This window comes from Eucyclogobius newberryi, unplaced genomic scaffold (genome assembly GCF_026437365.1).
Source record: "Eucyclogobius newberryi isolate DKJ021-1_F unplaced genomic scaffold, fEucNew1.0.hap1 SCAF_2, whole genome shotgun sequence".
NCBI classification, from domain to species: domain Eukaryota; kingdom Metazoa; phylum Chordata; class Actinopteri; order Gobiiformes; family Gobiidae; genus Eucyclogobius; species Eucyclogobius newberryi.
Genome location: NW_027315834.1, coordinates 27,490,569 through 27,517,218, shown reverse-complemented (window position 1 = coordinate 27,517,218; position 26,650 = coordinate 27,490,569). Strand labels below are relative to the sequence as shown.

Below are 26,650 nucleotides of genomic sequence, written 5' to 3'. Positions count from 1 at the left end.
TTTTATTCAAATTATAACAATTAGTGTGCTGCTAAAATCTGGAACAGTCTTCCTGAAGATGTGAGACAGGCTTCTACTCTGACTATGTTCAAATCCAAGCTAAAAACAGTTTTGTTTAGTGTTCTGTGCATATGACTGAAAGGATTTTTCTTTGCACTCTTCTCTTTTATATCTTGAATTGATTTGTGATTTCTTTAATTTCTTTATGATTTTAATGCGTTTTTCATGCTGTGTGTAGCACTTTGAATTGCCTTGTGCATGAATTGTGCTCTACAAATAAACTTGCCATGTCTTGCCTGCTCTATGGTCCAAAGAATCATTCCTTGTGTGTTGTTTGCAATTACATCACAATTAAATGCACCGGACCTAATTTTTTCTTACCAAAAAATAAGACTAAAACTAGAGCATGTTGGTTTTTTTGGTGGTTTTATTGCAAAAAAAAATCATAGAACTCTTTCCTGACTGAGCTCTCGACAAAATATACACTTACTCTAGAAGGAGCCTCCTCCTGCTTGTTTCTATGGAAATGTGTCTCCTTTGGCTATTATATTCCACAGTATGCCATAAAACATATCTGTCTGCATGGAGAATGTTCCGAAGAATGGTTTTAACTTTCTATTTCCTTTTTTTAAAAGGATTTTTTGGCCCGTAGGCTTTATTAGACGGGACGGTTTAGCGTGAAAAGGAGGAGAGAGAGAAGGGAGGACATGCAGTAAACCGTCACAACAGTCACAACACTGACTGGCTGCACGTGGAGTCTGGCATGTGTGCTGCAGCCTTAACCACTCAACCACCGAGCACTATTTAACTTTCGATTTCCATTGAATTATCTAGGTGACTTTCCCCCCCAGAAAGTTACATATGGTGCCTTTAAATTGTATCAAATTAAATAATTTGCACTTTTAATCATAGTTAGTCATTGTAGTAACACTGTTTACATTTTATCTTGAATTACAGTCATTTAAACTATGACATTTGTCTCCTCCTCAGGCCCATAGTCCTTGTAGTAACACTGCTTACATTTCATCTTGAATTACAGTCATTTAAACTATGTCATTCATCTCCTCCTCAGGCCCATAGTCCTTGTAGTAACACTGCTTACATTTCATCTTGAATTACAGTCATTTAAACTATGTCATTCATCTCCTCCTCAGGCCCATAGTCCTTGGCCCTCATAACCAGAAGATGATTGAAAGTATTGAAGCCATTGCTGTGAGCTTGGGTGTTTTTCATGTTACATTTTACGGCCATCGCACTGCAAACTGCAAGTCTTGGTGGATTTGACCCGAAGGCTTAAAAGTGGAGCTCATATTTATCCTCTTTCAAGGCGGGTGCTGCAGTTTTAATCGGCGCCTCTGAAACCAGACCTGGATGGTGCAGCGGTGATGAACTTACCCCGGGTTTGGACTGAAGCTGGCTCTCTCGCTGCAAACTGCGCTTCTCTTCCAGGAGCCTGCGGATGAGGTGAGGTGAGGTTAGAGAGAGGAAGACAAAACATATCTACGCGGACTTAATGGCAGGCAGGCTGTAAAAAAAAAGAGAGTAGACATGTTTTTATGAGAGAACAATTGATCCAAGAATATATTACGTGTGGCTTTTTCTGCCCCAAAACTCAACAAAGTCAATCGTACATATGCCGATGACCAATACAAATACAGCCGGCCGGGTAATCCATTCATTTTAATGTAGAAGAGCTGCTCTAGGCTCATCATTCACCCACTGCAGAAGCAAACCAAAACTTTACGAGTTGTATTGCACTAAATATAGACACAAAGTTTGTATAAATATCTAAGATTGTTGACGGCAGCTGCGGGCTAAATGCTACTGCAATTCCGGTGCCGCCTGCTGCATTTTAACATCTGTCTACTATTCTGAATGCCATTAAGACTAGATTGTGACTTAATTTGAATTAGTTGTGCTTAAAATACACATAACCCAACAGGAAATGTCTTAAAAGAGGGAAAAAGTAGTGTTTCTTATTGGATCAACGGAGAGTGACCACACCCCCTCACTATGACCCCTTGCAACTGCATCTATTTGTTTGATGTTAATTTATGATGATTTTTGGAATATACATGATGCAGTGTAACGTTTTGATCTCCATCGTCTCCATGGATACGTTGTCGCTTTTCCCTGTAATGTTTTGCAGCGTGGCATTCAAGCACTTAATTCAATAGTCTTGTTTTTACTACCCCAAAATACCTTAAAAACCTGCATTCACTTTTAAATATGTATAATTCACAAATGGAGGAAGAAATGGTGGGAAAAAAAACATACAATGGCATATACACAATATTCCAGTGATGCTATGTAAGTGTATCAACAATTTCATGAATATGTAAAACTGCTGTAGCAAACATTTTCTTACAGCCCATTAAAACATGCATGAAACAATTTCCCGTTTGCTTCGTCAAGGTGAAAAATGGCATCAGACCCGCCGAGCTGCATACAACTCTGTACAGTAAGTGATATTAATCTTCTTGACATGTTGATGCATTGGATATTAAGTAATAGAACAGCGAAACTGCTCGAACGCTAGAATCCTTGGGTGGCCAAAAGTGCTGAATTCCTCTGTATGTATTTGCGCACAGCTAAAAGGAGGCGCAGATTTCAAACAGCATATTTGCAGTCGAGCGTTTGCCTGTCATGTGCGAGCCTCAATTAATCTAAGACAAGAAATGGAGCGGCGTAGTAGGAGCGTAAAGGCGTGCGTTAGAAAGCCTTACAGTGTGAAGAGTAGAGAGTTGTCATGTCTAAAAATGAGAGCTCACTTTCCGAAAAAATGTCCATACTGCAACCCCCGAGAGAGCTGAGTGTAACATTTAAATTACTGCCGCTGTTCGCTGTTGTGTGCGGTGGAAAACAACTGTGTCCTACAGATCGTATCGCTGGTGTACAGTGGTGGCTTTATCAGCTGAGTATTGCAGAGGCAGTTCAGAGCCAGATGCGATGCAGGCCGGCAAAGATGGAGCGGGCGCTTTAAAGACTATTGAAGTAAGAGTAAATGGAAACTAATAGGAACATTAAAGCTGTTTACACGCTTTTCCATCGCTCTTCTGATGCTTTGTGCGGCGCCGGTCCCTCCAGACTGTCAAATTATCAGCCGATTGACTTCCTCTTCCATTCTGATTGTTTTCTGAAGTCTGGGCGCATTTGTGGGAATTCAGCTCAATCAAACAACCCTCAAAATTCATTAGATATTTAAAGTGTGTACCTTTGTGCCACCCTCAAAGCAGGTTCAAAAACATGCTTTTTTTTACTGTTTATTTTTTAAACACAAAACAAAACACATACACAAACACACGCGACACACAAACACGACACACAAACTCTTTTCCATGTTGTGGAGGGAGGCGGAGGCGTTCTACAGACGCCTGTGGGTCATCTAGTCCTGGAGATAGCACGAGGCTATGTAGTAATCCCATCACTTGGCATGACGCCATACAGAAATGGACTTTCGATTCATGTGCATTACTCACTTCATCCTCCCTTTAAGAGGCAACTATAGCTTTGTGCTGCTGCTGCTGCTGAGAGTTCACACTTCACTGTGCCGGAAGCATGATTCACAAGGATCATTTCACGTGTGACATATGTAGCTTGGCATATTTGTCCCATTTGTATCACTGACTGTTAAACTTGTCACCTCTGCAAATTGACTGCCAAAGTGATTTGTTCCATTTTGAGTCTAATCTTTGACAATTACTTCGTTCTGTGCCATCCATATCTTTGGGATACCGTTTCAAGTATTTTGAATTAGATTTTGTAATATCATATTGGCATGTGTTGTGGTGTTGCTCTGCAGTCCTCCTCTGACCTCCCCGTGACCTTTCAGAATGTGTTGTGTAAAGTGAGAAGGGAAACAGTGCAGTGTACTTTCCGTTCTGCAGGGCGTGTTTCAGTTTAGGACACAAGAGCCAAAAAGTGCTGGGAACTGCTCTGCACTCTGGTTAGTAGATTTCATACACAAGAAGAAGCTAAGAAGACCTAAGGACAATCAGATGAGATTTAGTCCAGGTTTAGGGCTATTTTCCCAGCCCTGTTGAAACTGAGGATGCCAAATATTTTTGCTAACCAAAAATGTTTGCTTTATTTTTCCAGGGAAAACCAGTTATGCCCTTTTTACAGTGTTGCCCTATCAACAAGGCAACACTGGGAAATGTGTCTTATTTAAATTGTTTGGATTTAATTAGTTACAGTGATATATATAGCAATACTAGTTTGAATTATTGAAATAAAAAAGCATAAATAATACAATTTAATAGAAAAATATGTAAATCCACCATATTATTAAGTGTGAAGCAGTTTATTCATCAGGAGGTTGAGACAAACAAACCTGTATCTAGACCGTAGACTCTCTTTTGACCACCTTATTTTACTTTAGTTAGCTTTAGTGTGGTAAATAAAATATGCTCTGGACTCTTTTTTGTAGCATTTTACGTTTAGGCCACTCATTTAAATGTTATTTGTATTTAATGATACAGAGTTAGCCAGCAGAAAATAGTGCTTAGCTTTCTAGCTTTAAGATGTTTCATTCCTTATGCATGAGTTTTCATCAGTTCTGTATTTTCATTGAATTTCTGGCATAAAAACAACACAGTTCGAACGGGCTACTGCCTCTTAAACCACAGTGGAGAATACTGTGTTTGTGTCTTATGCTCCTTCACCTTCACCCTTTTCCCAAATGCCCTCCGAAGTCGATACCATCTCTGCAAAAAATGCTGCCTTACTCAGCTCACGGCTCAGCATTAGGTCCCTGGATGTGACTGTTTACCAGCACACCTCTCCTTTCCCTGCTTACATCACTATAATACACTGCACGCCTTCTCTCTTTTCTATACACTTCTGTCTTGCTTAGACAGAAGTGTATAGAAGTCTTGCTCACCTCTGTCCCCAGGGCTTCTTTCTGGTGGATGTAAGTGTATATGGGGCTGGGCCATTAATCTGATTTTTTTGTGTTGTTCTTTCACATGTGTGAAAGAACAACACACCACATTGGACATGTTTTTCCAAGTAAATTGTGCATAATATGGGAACAATACGAGTAGGAAATGCAGATCTTAAAAAAGTCAAAAAAGCGAATTCCCCTTAACCATTGTCTGCCTGGAAAAAGTTGAGTGATGGCGATAATGCTATCAGTTAATTGAACAGAACTGAGGAATTGAACACAGTGTATCTTTCTCACCACTGCAGATCACATTGGGTGCGGTAATCTCTGTCCTCGGCCGCTTTCACGTCGCTGCACGCTTGAAGAATCTCTCGTCTCAGCTTGATGACCTCACTGTCCGGCTCCTCGGTGGCGCTCTGCTCCTCGGTGCTCTCCAGCTCGACCTGCAGTCGCTCCAGCTCAGCACGAGAGCACTTGGCCTGTCCAATGAGCCGCACCTTGGCTTCCTGCGTACTATATACAACAGATGTGGGGTGAGATCAAGTACAACTACTGTAAATAGGTTTCAGGTGAATCATTTCTTCATGATTAAGGTTTATGTGAAGAGCTGGTGGAGATTGAAGTACTACCGTATTTTTCACATTATAAGGCACATTTAAAAGCCTTTCATTTTCTCAAAAAACGACTTATAATCCAGTGCCCTTTATAATCTAGTGTGCCTTATATATGGATTAATTCTGGGTGTGCTTACTGAGCTCGAAGCGATTTTGTGTGGCACGCATTTTGTTTCGCTTAAAGGCGCAATGGACGATTTTTCGGCGATTTGAGAACGCAGGCGGAAGTGCGCATGCGCACTCCCCCGTGCGGACTGATACAACACACACGTGCGTTTGTTTATTAGCGCAACGGAGCGCATCGCATCTCTCGTCTCCCGTAGATTTCTGTCCATTTCTGCGTCAGCTCGAACTGTCTTTCTCCGTCTTCATTTTGCCCCGTACACTGAGGGAACTATATTATGATAGATCCATTTGCTTAGGCACGCGGAAACGTAGGGACGAACCGCACGCGGCTGCAGGTGAGCGATAGGTGCACTTTATGATTGATACGTGGCAGGACAAATGATTTATCCACGCCACGAGGAAATATGATAAAAAAATTGCTGGAAAAAATCGTCCATTCCACCTTTAATGCGCCTTATAATCCAGTGCGCCTTATATAAGAAAAATGATTCCTATGTATGAAAAATGATTCTTATATATGAAAAATATTCTTATATATGAAAAATGATTGAAAATAGACCATTCATTGACAGTGCGTCTTATATATAGATTAGCTCTAGTTGTACTTACTGACCTCGAAGCGATTTTGTGTGGTACACATTTTGTTTCGCTTAATGCACCTTATAGTCCGGTGCGCCTTATACATGAAAAAGGATTAAAAATCGACTTTAATTGACAGTGCACTTTATAATTAAGTGTGTCTTATAGTGCGGAAAATACGGTAATATAAACTATAGGGCACCAGCTACAGCACAAAATACACAAAGATGATATTACATTGAAAAGGAAATATGAAAAACTGAAATTGAAAAAAGAAATACAATGCCATGATGATAAGGTGTGATTAATGTCATGTAAATGTGTTTCCATGGAAGTGGTTCCAGATCTAGTTCAACAGTAAGTGACTTGGACAGGTTGCCAGGATGTATTTGTGTGGTAGCAGAGGTGATAAGAGGAAGCATTACCTTTTAAGAGCGTCTCGAAGCCGCTTGAACGTGTTTGCTATTTTTGACACTTCATTCTTGTTGATTTTTCCTGACGCCAACAGCTGGGAAGCAAAAAAAATCTCATCATTACATGTGCAAGAGAACAACTTTTGACCTCTTTGTGACAGTATATCAGAAAGAATGAGGAAAAATATGGCCCCCGATATGCATAAGATGATCAATTATTTGGGAGAGTTTTTAAATCGGGTTTTTACTGATCCCTGTCAGTAAAAACATGTGGTTTTGACGAGAAGTCAGACTTTGGAGGAAGAAATTTGAATATAATTTGTGTTAAATGGCACAGATTCAAAGTCTGTGTAGTTTATGTGCATGAAATCATTACTAAAAGCCATTTTTACCTTGTTTTTGGAAAGAGCAAATACAATCGAATAGCGCTCAGCCAACAATTATAAAAGATTATCAATATATTACTGACAAATGCACTCAATTATCCACATTTCCCACTATTCGTCAGCTGCCGTTCAAGTTTTTTAGACATATTTCTTCTATTTAAATACATTTTCAACACATTTTGGACAATGTTTCTCTTCCTACAGTTCCCCAGGTAAAGGAACAGAAATAATACAAGATAAGGCCTGAGAAGCTCCTTTTTTGTTTTTGGAAAATACAACTATCCAATAAGCACATACAGGTTCAACTCTGCCTGATTGTGACCAGTAAGCATTTTAGTGCAATATTGTTCAGTCAAAATTAAGTTCCAGCAGTTGAAAACTAAATCATCAGAGACCCAAAAAAAAGGAGTTGGAGATTATTACAAACCCAAACTTTCTGACAAAATAATAGCTTTCTTTTACCGCAATATACTTTTGGACTGCAATTGCCACCAACTGTAAAGAGTGCTTGCGAGCGCGTATTCTGAACTCCGAGTACCAGGGGAATCCATCCAAAGTGACTGCCTCATATCAGAACATCTTATCCACGGATCTATAATAAAAACGGTATAAAAAAAACAACTGAAAGCAAATGAACCAATGAGAAACAACAGCGAGATAACATTGGGATTAGGGAACGCAGATAAACTCGATGGAAACACGGTTGAAAGAAGAGCGGACAGGGCAGGCCGGGCGACTTTCGAAACGGGCGAAATGACGTCTCCCGACTTGTTTTCTGATCCTTCTTGGGCCGAGCGAGTGGTTTAGTTTGTGGCTTTGTGTCGGTGATAGAAGTAGAGGACAGGTGTTGTTCCCTTCTTATCTTCAGAGGCAGGGCACTGGAGTGTGGGAGAAGTAATGAGGAATGGGCTTGTCTGTATCGCCAGCTGCAGCCTTTCGGGATATCTGGGGTCACGTTGTGTTGCGGCTAATCTAACGGCGCCGAACACACACAAGAGCAATGGATTGTACGCATACGGCGGCTGTGGTGTAACCCACTGTGACTTCAAACGTGTTTTTTCTGCTCCGATTAAGTTTTCAGATGCGCCCCCATTATACTGTTTATCTGGCCATTGTCACGAGTAAATGCTCAACCCCGGCACGTCCCAAGGGCTGAAAGGGACGGAGATATGACGGCGGTGAATGATGTAGATTACAGTGGCTGTTAATGTGATTTATTCTAATGTTTTCAGTAGAGTGTGCATTAGCATTCACCCGTGGTCACGCAGCAACAACAAAATGTGTGATTATCTTGGAAGAGCCTTGTCAACTATAATTAATACTTAGGGCTAAATAATTAATACTTGAGGTGAACTGGTGCATTCAAATAAGCCAATGATGTTAAGTACTTGGAGATGTGATTGGCAGAGTTTAATAAAAAAAAAAAAAAAAAAATTTGCTCAGACTGGCAACAATGAGGTAACAATTAGCAACAGTGTTTGGTGAAGATTCATTTTGTCTACTATTTTAAACTATTTAGCAACAATTCTGAGGACGGCAGCAGGAAGTAGCGGAAACACCTTGTTTAATCGATACCGATAGTTTTTTTTTTATTTTTAACTTTTTAACAAACAGAACAAGACAGCGAATAGTCAAAGTCAGAAGAATAAACCGGAGAATAAAAAGGTCAGTCAGGCATATGTCCTCCTCATTATTGATCCATCTGTCTCAGTGTCTGGTAAATTTGTCCATATTCAAGTTCAAAGTAAAAGTCAATTTTTCCACACTGTAAATGTCCAAAGTTACTTCAGTCCAGTATGTGACAGTCGTCTTTCGTCTCTGTCTTCCATCTCGTTGTTATTACACATTCCACATTCTAGGTATTTATCCATCTGTCCATCCATCTATCTATCTATCCATCCATCTATCTATCTATCCATCCATCTATATATCTATCCATCCATCTATCTATCCATCCATCTATCTATCCATCCATCTATATTTCTATCCATCTATCTATCTATCTATCCATCTATCTATCCATCTACCCATCTATATATCTATCCATCTATCTATCCATCTATATATCTATGCATCTATCCATCCATCCATCCATCCATCCATCTATCCATCTATCCATCCATCCATCCATCTATCCATCCATCTATATATCTATCCATCCATCATCTATCTATCTATCCATCTATCTATCCATCTATCCATCTATCCATCCATCCATCTATCCATCTATCCATCCATCTATCTATCTATCCATCCATCTATATATCTATCCATCCATCATCTATCTATCTATCTATCCATCTATCCATCTATCTATCATTTCCATTGTTGGGGTTTTACGTCCCTGATACATTGTTTTAAAGTCAAATGGAACGTCGGTGTTGGAGACAGTCTGCAGTGCCTCATCAATCTCACTTATTACTCACATTTAACTCATGATCATGACGTGCTACTTGGCCGCCAAAGTATCTCCAACAAGCATTTCCCTGTGAGTAGTGTGTTATCAAATGTAACCTATTCTTGATTAGATAACTGACGTTTCACATGCCGATCTCGTCTCTGTGGAGATGGGATTGCCTTGCCTGGAATGTTTCACAGTCCCAGCCCGAAAACCGACACAGTTCTGCCAAAACCCGGTTCTTAAATCTGTGCCAAAGCCCTGAACTTAACCAAAATACCTGTTCCTAGATCCAACTTAACATAGCGACCAATGTAAAGTGGCGCTAGGTGAAGAAAAGAAAAAGAGCCCCTTAGTCTGGCAATCCCGAGTTACTGGTCAGATCTGTTGAGAGGTCACGTCGCTCACAACAAGAATTTTCAACGTATTTTGGAGCAATATCCATCCATCCATCTTCTGCCGCTTTATCCGGGGCCGGGTCGCGGGGGCAGCAGTCTGAGCAGGGACTCCCAGACTTCCTTCTCCCCAGACACTTCCTCTAACTCCTCCGGGGGGATCCCGAGGCGTTCCCAGGCCAGCCGAGAGACATAGTCTCTCCAGCGTGTCCTGGGTCTTCCCCGGGGCCTCTTCCCGGTGGGACATGCCTGAAACACCTCCCGAGGGAGGCGCCCAGGAGGCATCCGGAACAGATGCCCGAGCCACCTCAGCTGGCTCCTCTCGACGTGGAGGAGCAGCGGCTCTACTCCGAGCTCCCTCCGTGTGGCCGAGCTCCTCACCTTATCTCTAAGGGAGCGCCTGGCCACACGGCGGAGGAAACTCATTTCGACCGCTTGTATCCGCGATCTTGTTCTTTCGGTCACTACCCAAAGCTCATGACCATAGGTGAGGGTAGGAACGTAGACCGACCGGTAAATCGAGAGCTTTGCCTTTCGGCTCAGCTCCCTCTTCACCACAACGGTCCGATGCAGCGACTGCATCACTGCAGCCGCTGCACCGATCCGCCTGTCGATCTCACGCTCCATCCTTCCCTCACTCGTGAACAAGACCCCGAGATACTTAAACTCCTCCACTTGGGGCAAGGACACCCCACCCACCTCGAGAGGGCAAGCCACCTTTTTCCGGTCGAGAACCATGGCCTCGGATTTGGAGGTGCTGATTTTCATCCCAGCCGCTTCACACTCGGCTGCAAACCGTCCCAGTGCATGTTGCAGGTCCGGGTTTGATGGAGCCATCAGGACAACATCGTCTGCAAACAGCAGAGATGAGACCCTGTGGTCCCCAAACCAGACACCCTCCGACCCCTGACTGCGCCTAGAAATTCTGTCCATAAAAATTATGAACAGAACCGGTGACAAAGGGCAGCCCTGGCGGAGTCCAACATGCACTAGGAACAGGTCTGACTTACTGCCGGCAATGCGAACACAGCTCCTGCTCCGGTCATACAGGGACCGGACAGCCCTGAGCAAAGGGCCCCGGACCCCGTACTCCCGAAGCACCCCCCAAAGGACACCCCGAGGGACACGGTCGAAAGCCTTCTCCAGATCCACAAAGCACATGTAGACTGGTTGGGCAAACTCCCATGAACCCTCGAGCACCCGATGGAGGGTATAGAGCTGGTCCAGTGTTCCACGACCGGGACGAAAACCACTCTGCTCCTCCTGAATCCGAGGTTCGACTATCGGTCGGATTCTCCTCTCCAGTACCTTGGAATAGACCTTACCTGGGAGGCTGAGGAGTGTGATCCCTCTGTAGTTGGAACACACCCTCCGGTCCCCCTTCTTGAACAGAGGGACCACCACCCCGGTCTGCCAGTCCAGAGGCACGGTCCCCGAACGCCACGCGATGTTGCAGAGACGTGTCAACCAAGACAGTCCTACAACATCCAGATACTTTAGGTACTCAGGGCGGATCTCATCCACCCCCGGAGCCCTGCCACCGAGGAGTTTGCGAACAACCTCAGTGACTTCAGCTTGGGTGATGGATGAGCCAGCCTCCGAGTCCCCGGTCTCTACTTCCTCTTCGGAAGACGTGACTGAGGGATTAAGGAGATCCTCAAAGTATTCCTTCCACCGTCCGACGACATCCCCAGTCGAGGTCAGCAGGCCTCCACCCGCACCGTAAACGGTGTTGGTGAGACACTGCTTCCCCCTCCTGAGGCGCCGGACGGTTTGCCAGAATTTCTTTGGTGCCGACCGATAGTCCTCCTCCATGGCCTCCCCGAACTCCTCCCAGGCCCAGGTTTTTGCCTCTGCGACAGCACGAGCCGCGGCTCGCTTGGCCTGCCGATACCCCTCGATGACCTCCGGAGACCTACAAGCCAGAGTGGCCTGATAGGCCTCCTTCTTCAGTCTGACGGCATCCCTTACTTCCGGTGTCCACCACCGGGTTCGGGGGTTGCCGCCACGACAGGCACCGGAGACCTTGCGACCACAGCTCCGCGCAGCCGCATCAACAATGGAGGCGGAGAACATGGTCCACTCGGACTCAATGTCCCCAGCCTCCCCCGGGACATGGGAGAAGCTCTCCCGGAGGTGCGAGTTGAATACCCTACTGACAGAGGGCTCCACTAGACGTTCCCAACAGACCCTCACAATGCGCTTGGGTCTGCCAAGTCTGTCCGGCTTCCTCCTCCGCCAGCGGATCCAACTCACCACCAGGTGGTGATCGGTTGACAACTCTGCCCCTCTCTTCACCCGAGTGTCCAAGACACGCGGCCGGAGGTCTGATGACACGACAACAAAGTCGATCATTGACCTCCGGCCTAGGGTGTCCTGGTGCCATGTGCACTGATGAACACCCTTGTGCTTGAACATGGTGTTCGTTATGGACAATCCGTGACTAGCACAGAAGTCCAATAACTGAACACCGCTCGGGTTCAGATCGGGGAAGCCGTTCTTCCCGATCACCCCTCTCCAGGTGTCACTGTCATTGCCCACGTGGGCGTTGAAGTCCCCCAGTAGAACAACGGAGTCCCCGGTCGGTGCACTGTCCAGTACCCCTCCCAAGGACTCCAAGAAGGCCGGGTACTCTGCACTGCTGTTCGGCCCGTAGGCCGCCACAACAGTGAGAGACCTGTCCCCCACCCGAAGGCGGAGGGACGCGACCCTCTCGTTCACCGGGGTAAACTCCAACACGTGGCGGCTGAGCTGAGGGGCTATCAGCAAGCCCACACCAGCCCGTCGCCTCTCCCCGCGGGCAACACCAGAGAAGTGGAGCGTCCAGCCCCTCTCGAGGAGATGGGTTCCAGAGCCCAAACTGTGCGTGGAGGTGAGGCCGACTATATCTAGTCGGTATCGCTCAACCTCCCGCACAAGCTCAGGCTCTTTCCCCCCCAGCGAGGTGACATTCCATGTCCCCAGAGTTAGTCTCTGTGTCTGGAGATCTGGTCGCCGAGGCCCCTGCCGTCGACTGCCGCCCAGATCTCTCTGCACCGGCCCCTTATGGATCCTCCTGCGGGTGGTGGGCCCACGGGAGGGCGGCCCCACGTCGCTCTTTCGGGCTGTGCCCGGCCGGGCCCCGTGGGGTAAGACCCGGCCACCAGGCGCTCGCCATGGAGCACCCATCCCAGGCCTGGCTCCAGGATGGGGCCCCGGTGACGCCGATCCGGGCGACGTAAACTGCCTTGTTCGTGTTGTCATCATAAGAGGCTTTTGGAGCAATATCACCACAATAAATACGTTTTCATAATCAACTAATAAAACAGGATTTATCTGGTGTATTTTATATTACAAATGCAATTCAACATCGAAGCTATGCAGTATTTTCCGGTACGCCGCACTTTTTATTCCTCCCAAACACAGACGTCAAACCAAACCAGTGTAATGGCCAGAATTCATTCGGCTCAAGTCGTCCAAACTTTCGTCTCAAAAGCTCTCCGAACCGTCACCGAAATATTTCAGGCAGAAACTTCACTCGAGGTGCAGCCTCTATTTTATATGTGGAGCAGACAGAGTGGTTGAAAGGTGTGGACCCACAACAGGAGCCGAGGGAACATACACACCTGTCTCTCCGCCTCAAGCGCTCGTGTAAAATATTAGCACTGCAGACCTGTGCATAAAATATGTGAAGGGTGGACTGAGCAGCAGCTGTAGACTTTAATACCCTGCACCTCGGGGAGAAAAATAATGACCGGCTCTCCGTACAGGACGCGGCGCCGCACTGTGTGATGGAGAGGGCCCGCCATTCCTCTTTGTATGTGTTCATGTCCTCATATTGACTGCGGGAATTGAAGTTGAGCCAACAGCGAGATTGAATCGCTTTGTTATGGAGGTTTTTTTGTGTCTCTGTATTTTCTTTTGTGCCGGATCCCTCCATCAGGTCATGGAGCCACTTGTGAGGACGAGATCAATTATCTGAAACTGTGCTGCCTCTCTGACTTGAGACGTCAGAGAAAGCCTCTCGGTGAAAGATGAATCATCTGCGGTCGGCATGAAAGTACAGCTCAGATTCCGATTAATGTGAGAAGAGTAACACGTACAGAGTTTTTGTCTAACGTCCCAACATGTGTATTATGCATTAAGTGTGGCGTAATCACCGGAAGCCTCTGAGTAAACACGTTTTAAAACTGCAAGTCTTAAAATGACTAATTATCTATTTCAACACAAACATAATATAAAGTAAATGTTGAAATCTCAATCGAAGCTTATCTACATAAAAGCACACTGACTAAGGCGTTGTAATCATCTCGTTTCCTGTCTAATTAGATTTTTTTTTCCTTTAGTAGTGTTTGATCTATATCTATGAGAAAAGTGCAGGCGTTCATGGGCAAGATGGGAAACTTCAGATATATGGTCTATACTCTTCTCACAGCATGTGGCTGGTTGAGATAGGCAGGGCATCTGGTACAAATATAGATTAATATAGTTAGAAATTGGATCTGTCATTTAATAAATATTTGTTGTATTGTTTATATATCTGTTGAAATAGCCTACTTAAATATATTCTCACAACAACCAAAAATACTGCAAAGTGACATCCGTTCTCCTCTGCTGTAGTGCACTGTACGGCATTGATTTATAGGGACTTGCCTAACTTACTGTTGCTCAGTAGTTCATAGCTCATCTGGATAAGGTCATACAACAGGGAGCCACCAAACCACAAAAACAGGAAAGAGACGAAGCACATTGCCCCAGCGCTGTGGAGTGGATAGTTCCAATGAACAGACTCATTTCAGGGAAATGAGCAGCGAGGCACCTGACTGCAGCGGGTGCACCTCTCTCCCCCCTCTACTCTCTCACATAATCTGCCTGCATCTCCATTTTTTCTGGGGATATGGTGTTTTGCATTACGCAATAGTTGTGCCCCTCCCTTCCACAGCACCATACCTCGCTCCCTCCCTGCCTCTCTCTCCCGTCCTGATATTAATGACACGACTATGTGAGGCAGCGGCAGTTCCCCAGCGCGCTCTGCCTCCTGCAGACTGCTCTCTGCGCACACTCGCTCTCAAACATCCGGACACTGGACTTACATCTTTAAGACTCCAATAATCCACAGCAGCTCACACTTCTTACTACATCGCTGGACTGAACGGAGACCTTATTGGAGGTTGATTAACTTTTACTCAAGAGAAAATGGGGACACTTGGGGTTTGCATCTTTGGCACAGTGTTGGTGACAGCCGCTCTGGTTCCAGGCAGCAGCTGGGCAGCAGACTTCCCCGTCAATGCGCACCAGAGATGGGACAGTCGAGGATCGTACCCTTTGGGAACTGAGTCCGGACCATCAGCCTCTTGTCCGATTAAATTACGACCCTCGAGTCAGTGTGGAAACTCAGAGGACCAAGAGGATTGTCCCTATCACCTCACCTTGCCTCCTCTCACCATCCAGCTGCCTAAGCAGTTCAGACTGCTGGAAAAAACTATAAAGGAGCTGCAAAGCCTGAAAGAGCAGGTGAACAAGCTGAAGAGTGGCTGCCAGGAGTGCCGCGCCGCACGGGTACATCAGCAAGCTGAACAGGGGCCGGCGCAGGTCCAGAGGGACGCAGAGGAGGTGCACAGAGTGGATTTGTCAGGACAGGACCTGCTCGGAGGGTTCAGCCAAGAGGAGCGGGGAGATGGTACCATCCCAGGAGCCCAGGATGTAACCGGGGCTGGACAAGTCCCAATTTATGGCAAACTGACTCCCAGCCCAAGCTCTCTGCTGGAAATGCAGGTAAGAGGATTTGTCTCATGATACGGCGATGAAAATGTGGTGCATGATGACAAAAAAACAGATGTAATTATTCTGACATTAGAAGAAAAAAGAAAAATCTGAAAAAAAAATTATGTTTTCAGTATAATTTGTTTGACAATGGACACATTAAAGGGGAATTTAAAGTGAATAATTACTCACATAAATAATTCATAAAACCACATCTAATAAATACATTTAAAAATGAACAACCAAAGACAATGGTACATGTAACCATGCCAAAGGAAGGATTGCACAACTGTCTCTACTTTGATTCAAGCCATGTGTAATTGCATTAGCGTCATACCTGTAACTGTGGAGGCTGGACTATTCAAACAAAGAGAGATAAAACGCGCTTTATAAACATGGCACAAAGTTGCACGGTGTCTATTCAGAGGTAGTCAGCTGGAACGTACACTGAGCAGATGCAAAGAGCTGTAAAGTCATGCACGGCACTGATCCTCTGGGGAACATTCCTGCTTCTGTAAACAGTGTGGGAATGAGCATTGCACAGCAGCCAAATCACGCTAAATTGTCACTCTGGTTGGTAGGCGCGACCACTCTCGGCGCTACTTTGGCCGGCAGCCAGGCATCACTCAGCCTTGTTTCTCTTCTAAATTCCTAATTGAAACAATGAAGAGGCTGGCGGCTCGAGCGATAATCCAGCCGCTTTATATTCTGCGCGCAGAGATGATTTCCTTCCCTTTTGCTGTGGTCTTTTCCAGGTGAAGCTGAATCGGATGTCTGCCAGCCTGCGCAACGCCAGGAGCCAGATCTCTGCTTTACAGGGGCGCCTGGAGGGGCTCAACCTGCTCAACATGGACAATGTGCAGGCCATGGTGGACCGGCGTGTGGAGAACATCACCGGACTGGTCAACAAGCTCAGCTCCTCGTGCAACACTCAGTGCGCCGTGCAGAACAGCCCTCAATGTGAGCATGGTTTCAATTACTCACCACGCACATTATTAACATCCGTCATGGCTAGCGTTTGTCATAATAGTTTAATTATCTAACTGATTTTTCTCAAGACTTTATCTGTCGACTCCCCTCCCCCCATAAATCTCTCCCTGTTTCAAAATTCTTCAAAGATTGCCCAGTGTTGTGAGGCTACATAATACATGACTAGATATAACTTCTCAGAAAAATTGTCACATCAGGAACTTTGTGAATATATGTGAATGTGTACTGATATCTTATTTCTGTCTTCTCTTTATATAGGTTAGTTTGTGTTATGCAAGTTCTGTTGCTGTGTGTTTTAAAAATTATAAATAGGGGTGAAGACATATGGTGACTGAAGGCTTATAGATGCACGAATAAAGTGTATTATTGATGAAAAAAAGAAAGAAAAGAGAAAGAGAGAGTAAAGAGGCAACCTTGAATGTCAGTAAAATAGTATTGACAAGGCAAACTCAGTTTTCGGAGATGGGCAAAACAAGGATTTTCGGGTATTGCGTGATGCGTGCAAGCACAGGCAATTTCACCTTGCGTAAATGATACTAATGTTTGGAGGGCAGAGAGTCAAGTGAGAAGTGAAAGTCAGAAACCACTTGTGCTACTCCAAATCATTTAAATGAGATGTTATATAACCGAGTCAAAGAGGCCTGAGTGTGAAAGTTGTCTTGTCCATATGGAGATACTCAAATTTAGGGAGGGGAGTCTTGGCTTATTTAAAAATGTTATCATCATCAAATTGACTAAACATAAAGAAGGTTCAACTCAACATGTTTTTCTCAGAAGAGTTGGGCAAGTGCTGTGAAACGTGAACACTATTTTGATACAGCATAAATGAAGAATGTGGCGGTGGATGTCTGATGGGAACAGCTTATTTCTAAGTAGATTAGAGGGGGCATTGGTGTGAAGGGAATCCCAGTGTTGTGTTTCTTCTCCTCCCTAAACTTCCCGACAAACGGCCCTTTAGCTCTGCTGTGTCCCGGATCATCTCCGACCTCCTCTCTGCCCGTCTGCAGATAATCCACTTTCTCGTGGTGGTGCGTCTCCCTCGCTCCACGCTCCTCCTGTTCCTTTGTCTGTAGGTCATGCTCTTGAGTGTTCATTCTTGCATGATAAACAACCAGTATCTCTCACCAAAACAATTTGGCAGTATTCTATTCTTCTTTAGTCACAGGGGCATTCAGGGGGAACAACGCGTGTCTTTGTATACTAATGACTTTCAAACAGTTGGACCTGCTAAACTCCATTTCATGTTATCATTTATTCCTGATGATGCCTGAAGTCAAACAAAAAGAACCAGCAGCAGTTTCCAAGGAAATAAACAAACTACTGATAATAGTCTACTGCAAAGTCTGAACTTGAGTAAAAATACACCTTCATTACTTTAACACTTCAACTGTTTATGCATACAGTATGTTTATGACATACTGTATGTAATACACACTGAAGCGTAGAATCATGTGTATATCCAGTAGGGCTGTACCCAGAATCCAAAACAGGCCATGAGCTGAGAGAACAGGTTCTTTTTCATCCCTACTGACCGCCAGAGGCGGTGCTTAAGCACCTAATGAATCCTTTGCACATGATAGGATTCATTCAGTGCTAAAGCACCGCCTCTGGCAGTCAGTAGGGATTCATCGAACCGAAGTTACATTCATAACTTTTGTTTTATGACTCAGACAAAAGTAGAATTACACTAAAAAATAACTCATGTTTAATGTGGGTATTTGATAACTAACCAAATAATTTAAATAATAATCACCAGCCTAAAGCTAAAGTACCCAACATTGTTTGATTTAAATTAGTAGTATTGTGTTTTCCCCCAAAGAGTGTATTGTAGAAGCAGCTCTACTTTCCTCGAAGATGTCATGACCAAATCAGATGTGAGTATTTGGGGGATGCTGACAGCCTGTCAGTCATCGAGTCCCACAGAGCACAGCACAGGAAGTTGGACCAACACACACTAGCCTCCCTAGTCAACAATGAAAAAGACAGGAAAGAACCATCGACACCAACACTAAATTATTAACTTACTCAGGTTTTAAAGCAAACAAACAAACAAACAAATAAAAAATACTCTACACTTGCAAATAAATCTACATGTATGTAAACAGTTAAGTACATTTGTTTAAAAAAAAAAAAAAAAAACAGTTTCATCCCTGTGATCCCTGTGGATTTTGTGAGCTTTGAATCACAGTTAGCTTACAGTGAGTCGTAAATGAATAGCCTGATATCCTTGAACGCTAAATGAGAGGGCCATGAGAACTGCAGCCGGGTGTGGGAGTAAATGCTTGGATATGCTGGACCAGTACTGTCTTTTGGTGCCGATGTAAAAAGAGACTTTCACCTTCAGGCAGAAGTACGAGGAGCTCTTGTCGGGCTCAGTCAAGATGCTCTCGCCGCTGCCTGCTGCCTGCATTTATTTTCACCCCATTGTCAACCCTCATCCCGGCTCCACGCACCATTCTTCTCCATCACTCCCCCGAGAAATATGAGGGCCTTGAGGTGAACGGACAGCAATTCATGTTACAGTTCAGCTACATTAACTCAATTCAGCCAAAGAAAATGGATGTGCAGTTGTGTGCTGCCTCGTCAGGAAACGTCTATCTGCGAGGTGGCGAGGCGCAGTTTCTGGAGGAGGAAGTCTGCTAGCTTTTGATGAGTTCTCTTTGTACCGTGAAACTTTATTGTGGCCCAGTTACAGATTATCACCGAGTACCCATATGGTTGCTTATCCTTGTACGTGCCAGCCCATTGCAAACTGTTGATGCAGATAGGAGAGTTGATTTCCCTTTAATGTCTATCAAATTTATGAAAGGGTTGTGTAGCGTGGCCAAAAACTGCTCTCATGTAAATAACTGTCACTTAAGTAGGAGTAAAAAAGTTGACCTGACGAGCAGATTCAGGTATTTCTAAGGAATATTACCCTAAAAAATGTAATACACTGAACGTAAAGAGCAAGAAATGTCTAATTATTATATCATGTTATGTTATATTATATTACCGTAATTGCCATACTATAAGGCGCACTTGATCATAATGAATGGTGATCAAGTGTCAATAAATTGTCTATTTTCGATAATTTTTCATATACCCTATATTCCGGACTATAAGCCCAAAAATGCATAATAGCGAAGAAAAAACACATATAAGTTGCACTGGAGTATTAGTCGCATTTTTGGGGAAATGAATTTGAAATACAATTTAAAATAATAATAGATTAGAGAACATGGTGAATAGGTGTACGTATGCTAACGCTAACACCTTCAGTTACATGAGGCACAGACAGAACTGTGGTAAGTGTCTGGTATGTTAACGTAACATATTAACAGTTATTCAGATAACTATAGCATAAAGAACATGCTAACAAGTTTACCAAAGCATCAGTTTTACCCCAAATCACTAAATCCATTCAATTCTTCTTCCTCTGTGTCACTTCTAAACAACTCCACAAACTCCAGAGGTAGAGGAAGTGCAGATTCTTCTTCTGCGTCGCTTAGAGCCTAGAGCGCCCTCTTGTGGTTGTCAGAGTGAAAATAATCAACATGTGAAAATAACGAATAATATCACATATAAGTCGCTCTGGAGTATAAATCGCACCCCGGCCAAAACGATGAAAAAGGTGCCATTTATAGTCGGGAAATTACGGTATAAGGCACATTAAGCGAAACTCGCTTCTAGGTCAGTAAGCACAACCAGAATTCATCCTTATGTAAGGCACACTGGATTATAAAGAGCACTGTCGTAAAGTTAAGTGCGCCTTATAGTGCAGAAAATACGGGACACTGTATATTATTATATCATCTCCAGAGAGATTTTGTCACTTAATTGCTAACTCACACTTAGAATACAAATAAACCTGCGACCCCTAATGGGAACAAGCGGTAGGAAATTCATAAAAAAATATTACGCTTAAGTAAAAGTTCGATGTCACAAAATAATGATCAAAAAGGTACTCGAGTAAATGTTATTGAGTATAAAACTAAGTGATGATTATTGCGACCCAGCCCTGCTTATAAGTTATGAGCATGCAATCCGGCAGGGTGTGGGAAGTCATTTATTAAAGCTCATCACACAGTCTGCCGTCTTCGCCAGCAGAGAAGTTATTAGGCAAGGGCATATCCAGGCAGGCTACACCCTCACCACTGGGACAGCCAATCAGCCAACATCTGGGCATCCGTAAGTGGCTGATATTAAAGTTAGATGGGTCAGACATCGAGCCCAAGGTAAATGAGATGTGATGGCTCTTCTTGTCTGGCCGGGGGGGGGGGGCACACCAGACAGACGAATGACAATAAAGAGGGAGCAGTGCCAAAGTGGAGAGCTGTAGTCATCTTCTTCAAGTGCGGGAGACATAAAAACTATTTCACGGGTCAAACCTCGAGAGTCGGGTTGAAGCCGAACTAAAAGCAATTGTGATTTGTCTGAAAGGCGTTGCTATTGGAATAAGCCGTCTGTTTTAAAATGAAAATTCAATTCACAGTGCACGACGCATACAATATTTGAGAGAAGACTGGAATTTTGATCTGTAACGGACGCTGTAATGTCTAAATGACGCTCAAATTGACTTGACAAAATGGACTCTGCAAGTAGTTGCTCCGTGTTGCTTCGACTGTGCAGAGCTCAGCTAGCTAGTTTACTCACGGTAGGGGGTGATAATGGACACTTCAACTCACTTGACAACAATAAATGTCCTCAACAAACAAACAAACAAACCCAGAAACATGTTATCAAAGGAAAGAAATGTCAAATCAGATCTCAAAGTCTGTATCAGTGCTAAATGTGACCTGTTGTTTATCTGGTTTACTATTACTGCTTTTTTTTTCCTTTAGATGTCAGGTACAAACCAAATATTTAGTAGAGATGTTTGTATATTCTTTTCATAACTGTAGCAAGTTAGTTTTAAGCTCTTACAGGAGATACAAGAGATGACACCATTAACATTACACTCCTAAAATTCGAAATCATGCACTATTATCTGCATGACCTCTATTACCTCAAGGAACTAAATTGTTACCACTCAAATTGTGATTTCTTTGCAATTAATCGGCCAGCCTCTTTGATTTGATTCACCACTGGGCTGTGGCGCTAGAACAGAAAAACGTGGATGCCCGGTAACCTGAGTATGACGACTGCTCTACTTTCGCCGAGCATCGCTGCAATTCCCTTTAAGCAGAGTTTCCAAAAGGGATTAAGCAGTGGGACATGTAGAGCGTGAGGGTCCACACGCTCGGAACGATTTGAGAAGGGGGGCGCCAAAGTCATGACGACGAGTCCCGTTTAATCCAGTGTCACCCTTCCTCTTGTCTTTTGGGTACTCTCCTTTAGCATTTTAAACACAAACTGACAAAGATCCTTCCACCTGGGTCAATGCAGCGGCATGAGAGACGGTTTAAAGCAGCGCAGCACAGCAGGGGGGAGGGAGTGTGAAGAGAGAATTTTGATCTGCACTGTATAAAATGAGACCGTAGTGCATTAGACTGCTATCGATCGACAGTGGCCTTTGTCCTTGGACTGTGCAGGTGGAAGTCGTTTCCTTCTCACTATTTTAAAAAGCAAGAGACAGGTGCGTTTAGGGATTAATAGAAGCCTTGGCCATTCTCTACAATATTAATCAGGCATAGCATTGTGAACTGAATCCCTGTCTAATTGCGTGCATACTGTGCATTCTGACAACGTTCCATCAGGGTTAGCGTAAACTTTCCGTACAGTTTGAGCAATACTCGATGACTGGAGAGGAACACCTGTCAATCATCTGTCACTGGTTCAGCGTCCGTTCCTTCCTCGGACGACTTTTGACTGACCATTGCAGACAGAGAACATCCCACAGGAATCGCCCTTTTGAAGATGCTCGAGCGCGGTCGTCCGGCACTGTCAAAATCCATAGCGAAAACCTTTCAATCGACGCTAGCTCTTCGTTCTTCACAACACAAAATGTTCTCTTTCTGCTGAAATGTTCCATAATGCACCGTTTCATACTGTTTCAATTTCGAGAAACTGCATTGTCATTTGAAGCATCAATATTGCTGGGGGGGAAAACTGACATAAACTGCTATTTGACCTTTATTGAATGTATTTATTTATTTATTTGACAGGGACGTTGCATGATAAATATTGCACAAACCAGAGATAGCACAACAAATGCTAGTTCATGCAGGCTAAAAGTGCACAGGTCTTTCATAAAATTGCCCATGTATCATTCAAAACACAGCAAAAAAAACATAAAACAAACACCAACAGTCAATCACCAGCAGAGGGAGCACCTCATCATCAATCCAAAATAAACTCAAATCTACAGATGATCTTTAAGCCATTCCATAAAAAAGACAAAGTAAATGTGAAGAATGTACTATTTTTGTGTTGAAAATTGCATTGTATTGTACAAAAAGAAAGTGTTTTCATATCGTTGTTGTATCAAGCTTAGGAAATTCCAATTCCCTTCAATCAAAAAAGGTTTAATTCAACCACATTTCATCTCTGCCTGGCCATAATTGACATATATTTGCACAAAAGTCTCCACTGTAAAGATTTACACTGAAATATTTGTACGAAACAGAAAAGGGAAACTTGGCAAGCCCGCCACGATATCACTGTCTCGTTCTCATATTTTCTCCTGTCAGCGCCTAAGGGATTGTTGGTTTTACAGTCCCTTGGTTTAGTGGCGGGAGAACGCCAGAGAAAAATGAAAACGCATTCAGTGCGCAGTCTCTTTAAACTGCTCTGCCTCTCTTTTTTTTTTGTCTCCCTGTCTGCCTGCCAACAGTCATCCTGGCCCCGAGGGACTGCTCCGACTACAACGTGCTGCAGGAGAGGAAGAGCGGCGTGTACAGAGTCACTCCCGATCCTCGCAACGGGACGTTCGAGGTCCTCTGCGAGATGGAGTCCTACGGCGGGGGCTGGACCGTGATCCAGCAGAGACTAGACGGGTCGGTCAGCTTCAACCGGACCTGGGCCGAGTACAAAAAGGGCTTCGGGAATCTGAGGTAGCGCTGATACATATTCGATAGCATTCGTCCTGATGGTGTATTAAGATGAAACCCATTAGCGTGTGCACATGGCGAATAATATACACAAAAAAGTTCTCGCATGCCTCCCATTTCTAATTTAGCACTGGACCAGGAAACTGGAACCGGCCATCTGTTTGGGACCGGGCTAGACTGAAAAACATTGCATAAAAAAGAAATGTTTGCTTCCATTTTGCTGATGGCCCAAATGCAATTACGAGTTAGTGTACGTTTTAATGGGGGCAACAACAAAATGTCACTTGGTGCAGAAAAAATAATAATATCATAACTCCCTCTATCTACAACATAGAAACAGAGAGTCGCTTATTGCACTAAGGGATTAATTATGTTTCTTAATTCCACTCTCTGTGAAGTCTTTGGCCGGCAGGCAACCCACACGTACTGCAGCAGGACACGGGAGACATATTAAGTGAGAGATTGCGCTGATGGGCACAAAAAAAAAGACTTCATTTTCGGTTTTACAGTTGAGATTGTATTGAAATCCAGCTGATTTTAAAGCAATTGGGATGGGCCATCACGGTTACAACATTGTCATCAGGAGACATCAACTGATTTTAACCATATTTGTCATTTTTCGGGGCATTTCTGTGTGTGCCCGTGTGTTAAGCTTGTCCTCTGCCCATCAAATGACTGGTTTAGAACAGACTACTGAGTACAAATGGAAATAGAAGTATGTTTACACAATCATGCAGCAAATGATTCTATATTCCATTCCATTTCATATTCTGTTGTGATTTTTACTTCATTCATATTTGTATCGTCCCCAGCAGCCAAAGACAAGCCCAAAGAAACTGTATTATTGTGAGAAATGGCAAACTTGATTCACAAAAAACAACAAAAGAAACAGATATTAGGACTGGTCAATAATGTAGAACTTTGTAGATCTAAAAACGAGCTCTTCCTGGCATTCATCTTTATCATTAACATTCTTTTTCCTTTGCGACCATCTTGACTGCTGTAGAGCTTCTCGTTTAAAAGTAAAAACCACTCCGGCGAACACGTTTTAAGATGCACCGAGCCTTCTACATCGGCTGCTCATGATGCCTGACATGCCCCGCACTTGATTCACTATAAATATTTCACATCGATACTTCTGCAGGGGCGAGTCCTGGCTGGGGAACGACCACATCCATCTGCTGACAAAAGCCAAAGACATGGTGCTGCGCATAGACCTGGAGGACTTCGAGGGCGTGAGGGAGTACGCCAAGTTTGACGAGTTCTACGTGGCCAACGAGTTCCTTCGATATCGCCTGTCCATCAGCGGATACAGGTAGCGTTAGCCGTTACGCGTGGCGGTATCAAATATTCATACGCACCGGCCCTGTCACACCACGGAGGGGTTCTGAACGTAAGATACATTTTTCATTGCAGTGGGACGGCCGGGAACGCCGTCAGCTTCAACAAACACTTCAACCACGATCAGAAGTTCTTCTCCACTCCGGACCGCGACAATGACATGTACCCGTCCGGAAACTGCGGCGCCTACTACAGCTCGGGCTGGTGGTTCGACGCCTGCATGTCCGCCAACCTCAACGGGAAGTACTACCACAAGCGATACAAGGGCGTCCGGAACGGCATCTTCTGGGGCACCTGGCACAACATGTCGTCGGAGTTCTACCCGACCAACTACCGGCAGGCCTTCAAGACTGTCAGGATGATGATCAGGCCCAAAAACTATGCTCCGTAAATATAGTTGCCAGAAATAAAAATGGTTCAGTCTTAAACAGATGGGAAGAAAAGCTGAGGTATATTTGTACATGCACTTGGACAGCTTGAATGCAGTAAAAGCTCAAAGATTATATTTAAAAACAATAAATCACTATTCAAGAGTGCGGCCATGTGAATGTTATGACTAAACACATTTGAGGAAAAACATTAAAAAAATCCACTTGCATTTGAGAGTGCAGTGTTTAGAAGCCATAAGAATAAACGGAGGGTTTCCATGTGAAATGTCTCTCACATTTGTCCATGTTCCAGTCCTGTCATAAACCAGAGACACAGAGCAGCACACGGTCATAAAAACTAACGAGCTATCATTTTGCCTGCTCTAATACGCTCCTTAATTAAAAGAAGGCACTCGTGTGAGGCATACGAGCGCTGATCAAACCGTTTCCAGCAATTAGTCTGAAATTCATGGCACCAGACCACATGCAGGGCTTATCTGGTTTTCACACTTTTATTAAAAATCAAAGCCCCGATTCACAGCAGCCACAAGGCAACAGTGCATCTGTGTAGATTTTGTGATGCTGATGAAATGCATCATCATTATCCTGCGCGATAGATCCAAAAATGAAATTAGTTTGGGGACAGTGCCAGGAACATTGTACTTTATTGACATTTTGCTTACTGCTCTTGACAGTGAATACATTTGTCTTGCCAGGTTGTTCCACAAGACTGGGAGCACTGAATAACTGCACAACTGTAGTTTTGCATTTAGAACAGCAGCTCAGATTCCCCACTTGTACAATACTGCAGCCTAATGTTAGAAACATGTATAGCACCGCGTAACAAGTGTACACACTGTGAATGGGAAACGGAATGTTTACGGACGTGTACAGTATTTATTTTCTTCAGAGCGACATGAAAGCTTTTATAAATATGAAATGCGTAAGGTCTTATGAGTGTTGATATTTGAGCTTTATTGATATTGATATCATTCATATAGTGATATTATGTGTATTTAGGATTCTGTAAAACATTGACCTTTTCTATCATCCATTAACAAGATCATGCCAAAAAATATGCACTTTTTATACAAAAATGTTCTCAGTCCCACCATAGCTCTGTATATTGCAATGCGCTCAGAGATCATAATGCCTGCTTAATTTTTTAAGCTTTTTTGTATTTTAGGCACCTTACAAAATGTATACCGTACATCAAGTGTACATAAGGCATGACAATACATTTAAAAAATGAAGTGGTCTGCAGTGCACTGAAGTCTTACTTTAGAGGACATGTGGATTCTGTTTGATACAGCTGTGAAAGATGGAAATTGTTGTCAGTGATGTTGTCTGTCAATGTAAGTGATACTCAATAAAATGTATCAATCACTGTTGGAAAATACTAGTGATTTCACAGAGAATATGGTGTTACTTGTAAATACATA

At 43.8% G+C, this 26,650-nt stretch overlaps 3 protein-coding genes across 3 annotated transcripts in view; 1 reads left to right on the top strand and 2 right to left on the bottom strand.

Moving 5' to 3' along the window:
• LOC140368045 (tetraspanin-8-like) overlaps window positions 1-26,650 on the bottom strand; it is a 276,094-nt gene that overhangs the window by 134,363 nt on the left and 115,081 nt on the right. The gene's annotated exons all lie outside the window — the stretch shown is intronic.
• Window positions 1-26,650, bottom strand: part of ccdc146 (coiled-coil domain containing 146) — a 93,795-nt gene that overhangs the window by 66,508 nt on the left and 637 nt on the right. Inside the window, exons 2-4 of the mRNA XM_072454909.1 lie at window positions 6,630-6,712; window positions 5,183-5,398; window positions 1,396-1,453 (exon numbers count right to left, since the gene is read on the bottom strand). Of these exons, the coding sequence (XP_072311010.1) occupies window positions 1,396-1,453; window positions 5,183-5,398; window positions 6,630-6,712 (357 nt within the window). The remainder of the gene's footprint in view (window positions 1-1,395; window positions 1,454-5,182; window positions 5,399-6,629; window positions 6,713-26,650) is intronic.
• On the top strand, window positions 14,770-26,605 carry fgl2a (fibrinogen-like 2a). The gene is made up of 5 exons (XM_072454876.1): window positions 14,770-15,550; window positions 16,294-16,498; window positions 23,283-23,502; window positions 24,644-24,814; window positions 24,916-26,605. The coding sequence occupies exons 1-5, from the start codon at window positions 14,972-14,974 to the stop codon at window positions 25,229-25,231; spliced, it is 1,491 nt and encodes a 496-aa protein (XP_072310977.1). The 5' UTR covers window positions 14,770-14,971; the 3' UTR covers window positions 25,232-26,605.

Coding starts and splice junctions, on each gene's coding strand:
- fgl2a (XM_072454876.1), top strand. CDS start 14,972: ATGGGGACACTTGGGGTTTGCATCTTTGGCACAGTGTTGGTGACAGCC. Junction 16,499..23,282: donor CGTGCAGAACAGCCCTCAAT/GTGAGCATGGTT, acceptor GCCTGCCAACAG/TCATCCTGGCCCCGAGGGAC. Junction 24,815..24,915: donor CTGTCCATCAGCGGATACAG/GTAGCGTTAGCC, acceptor TTTTCATTGCAG/TGGGACGGCCGGGAACGCCG.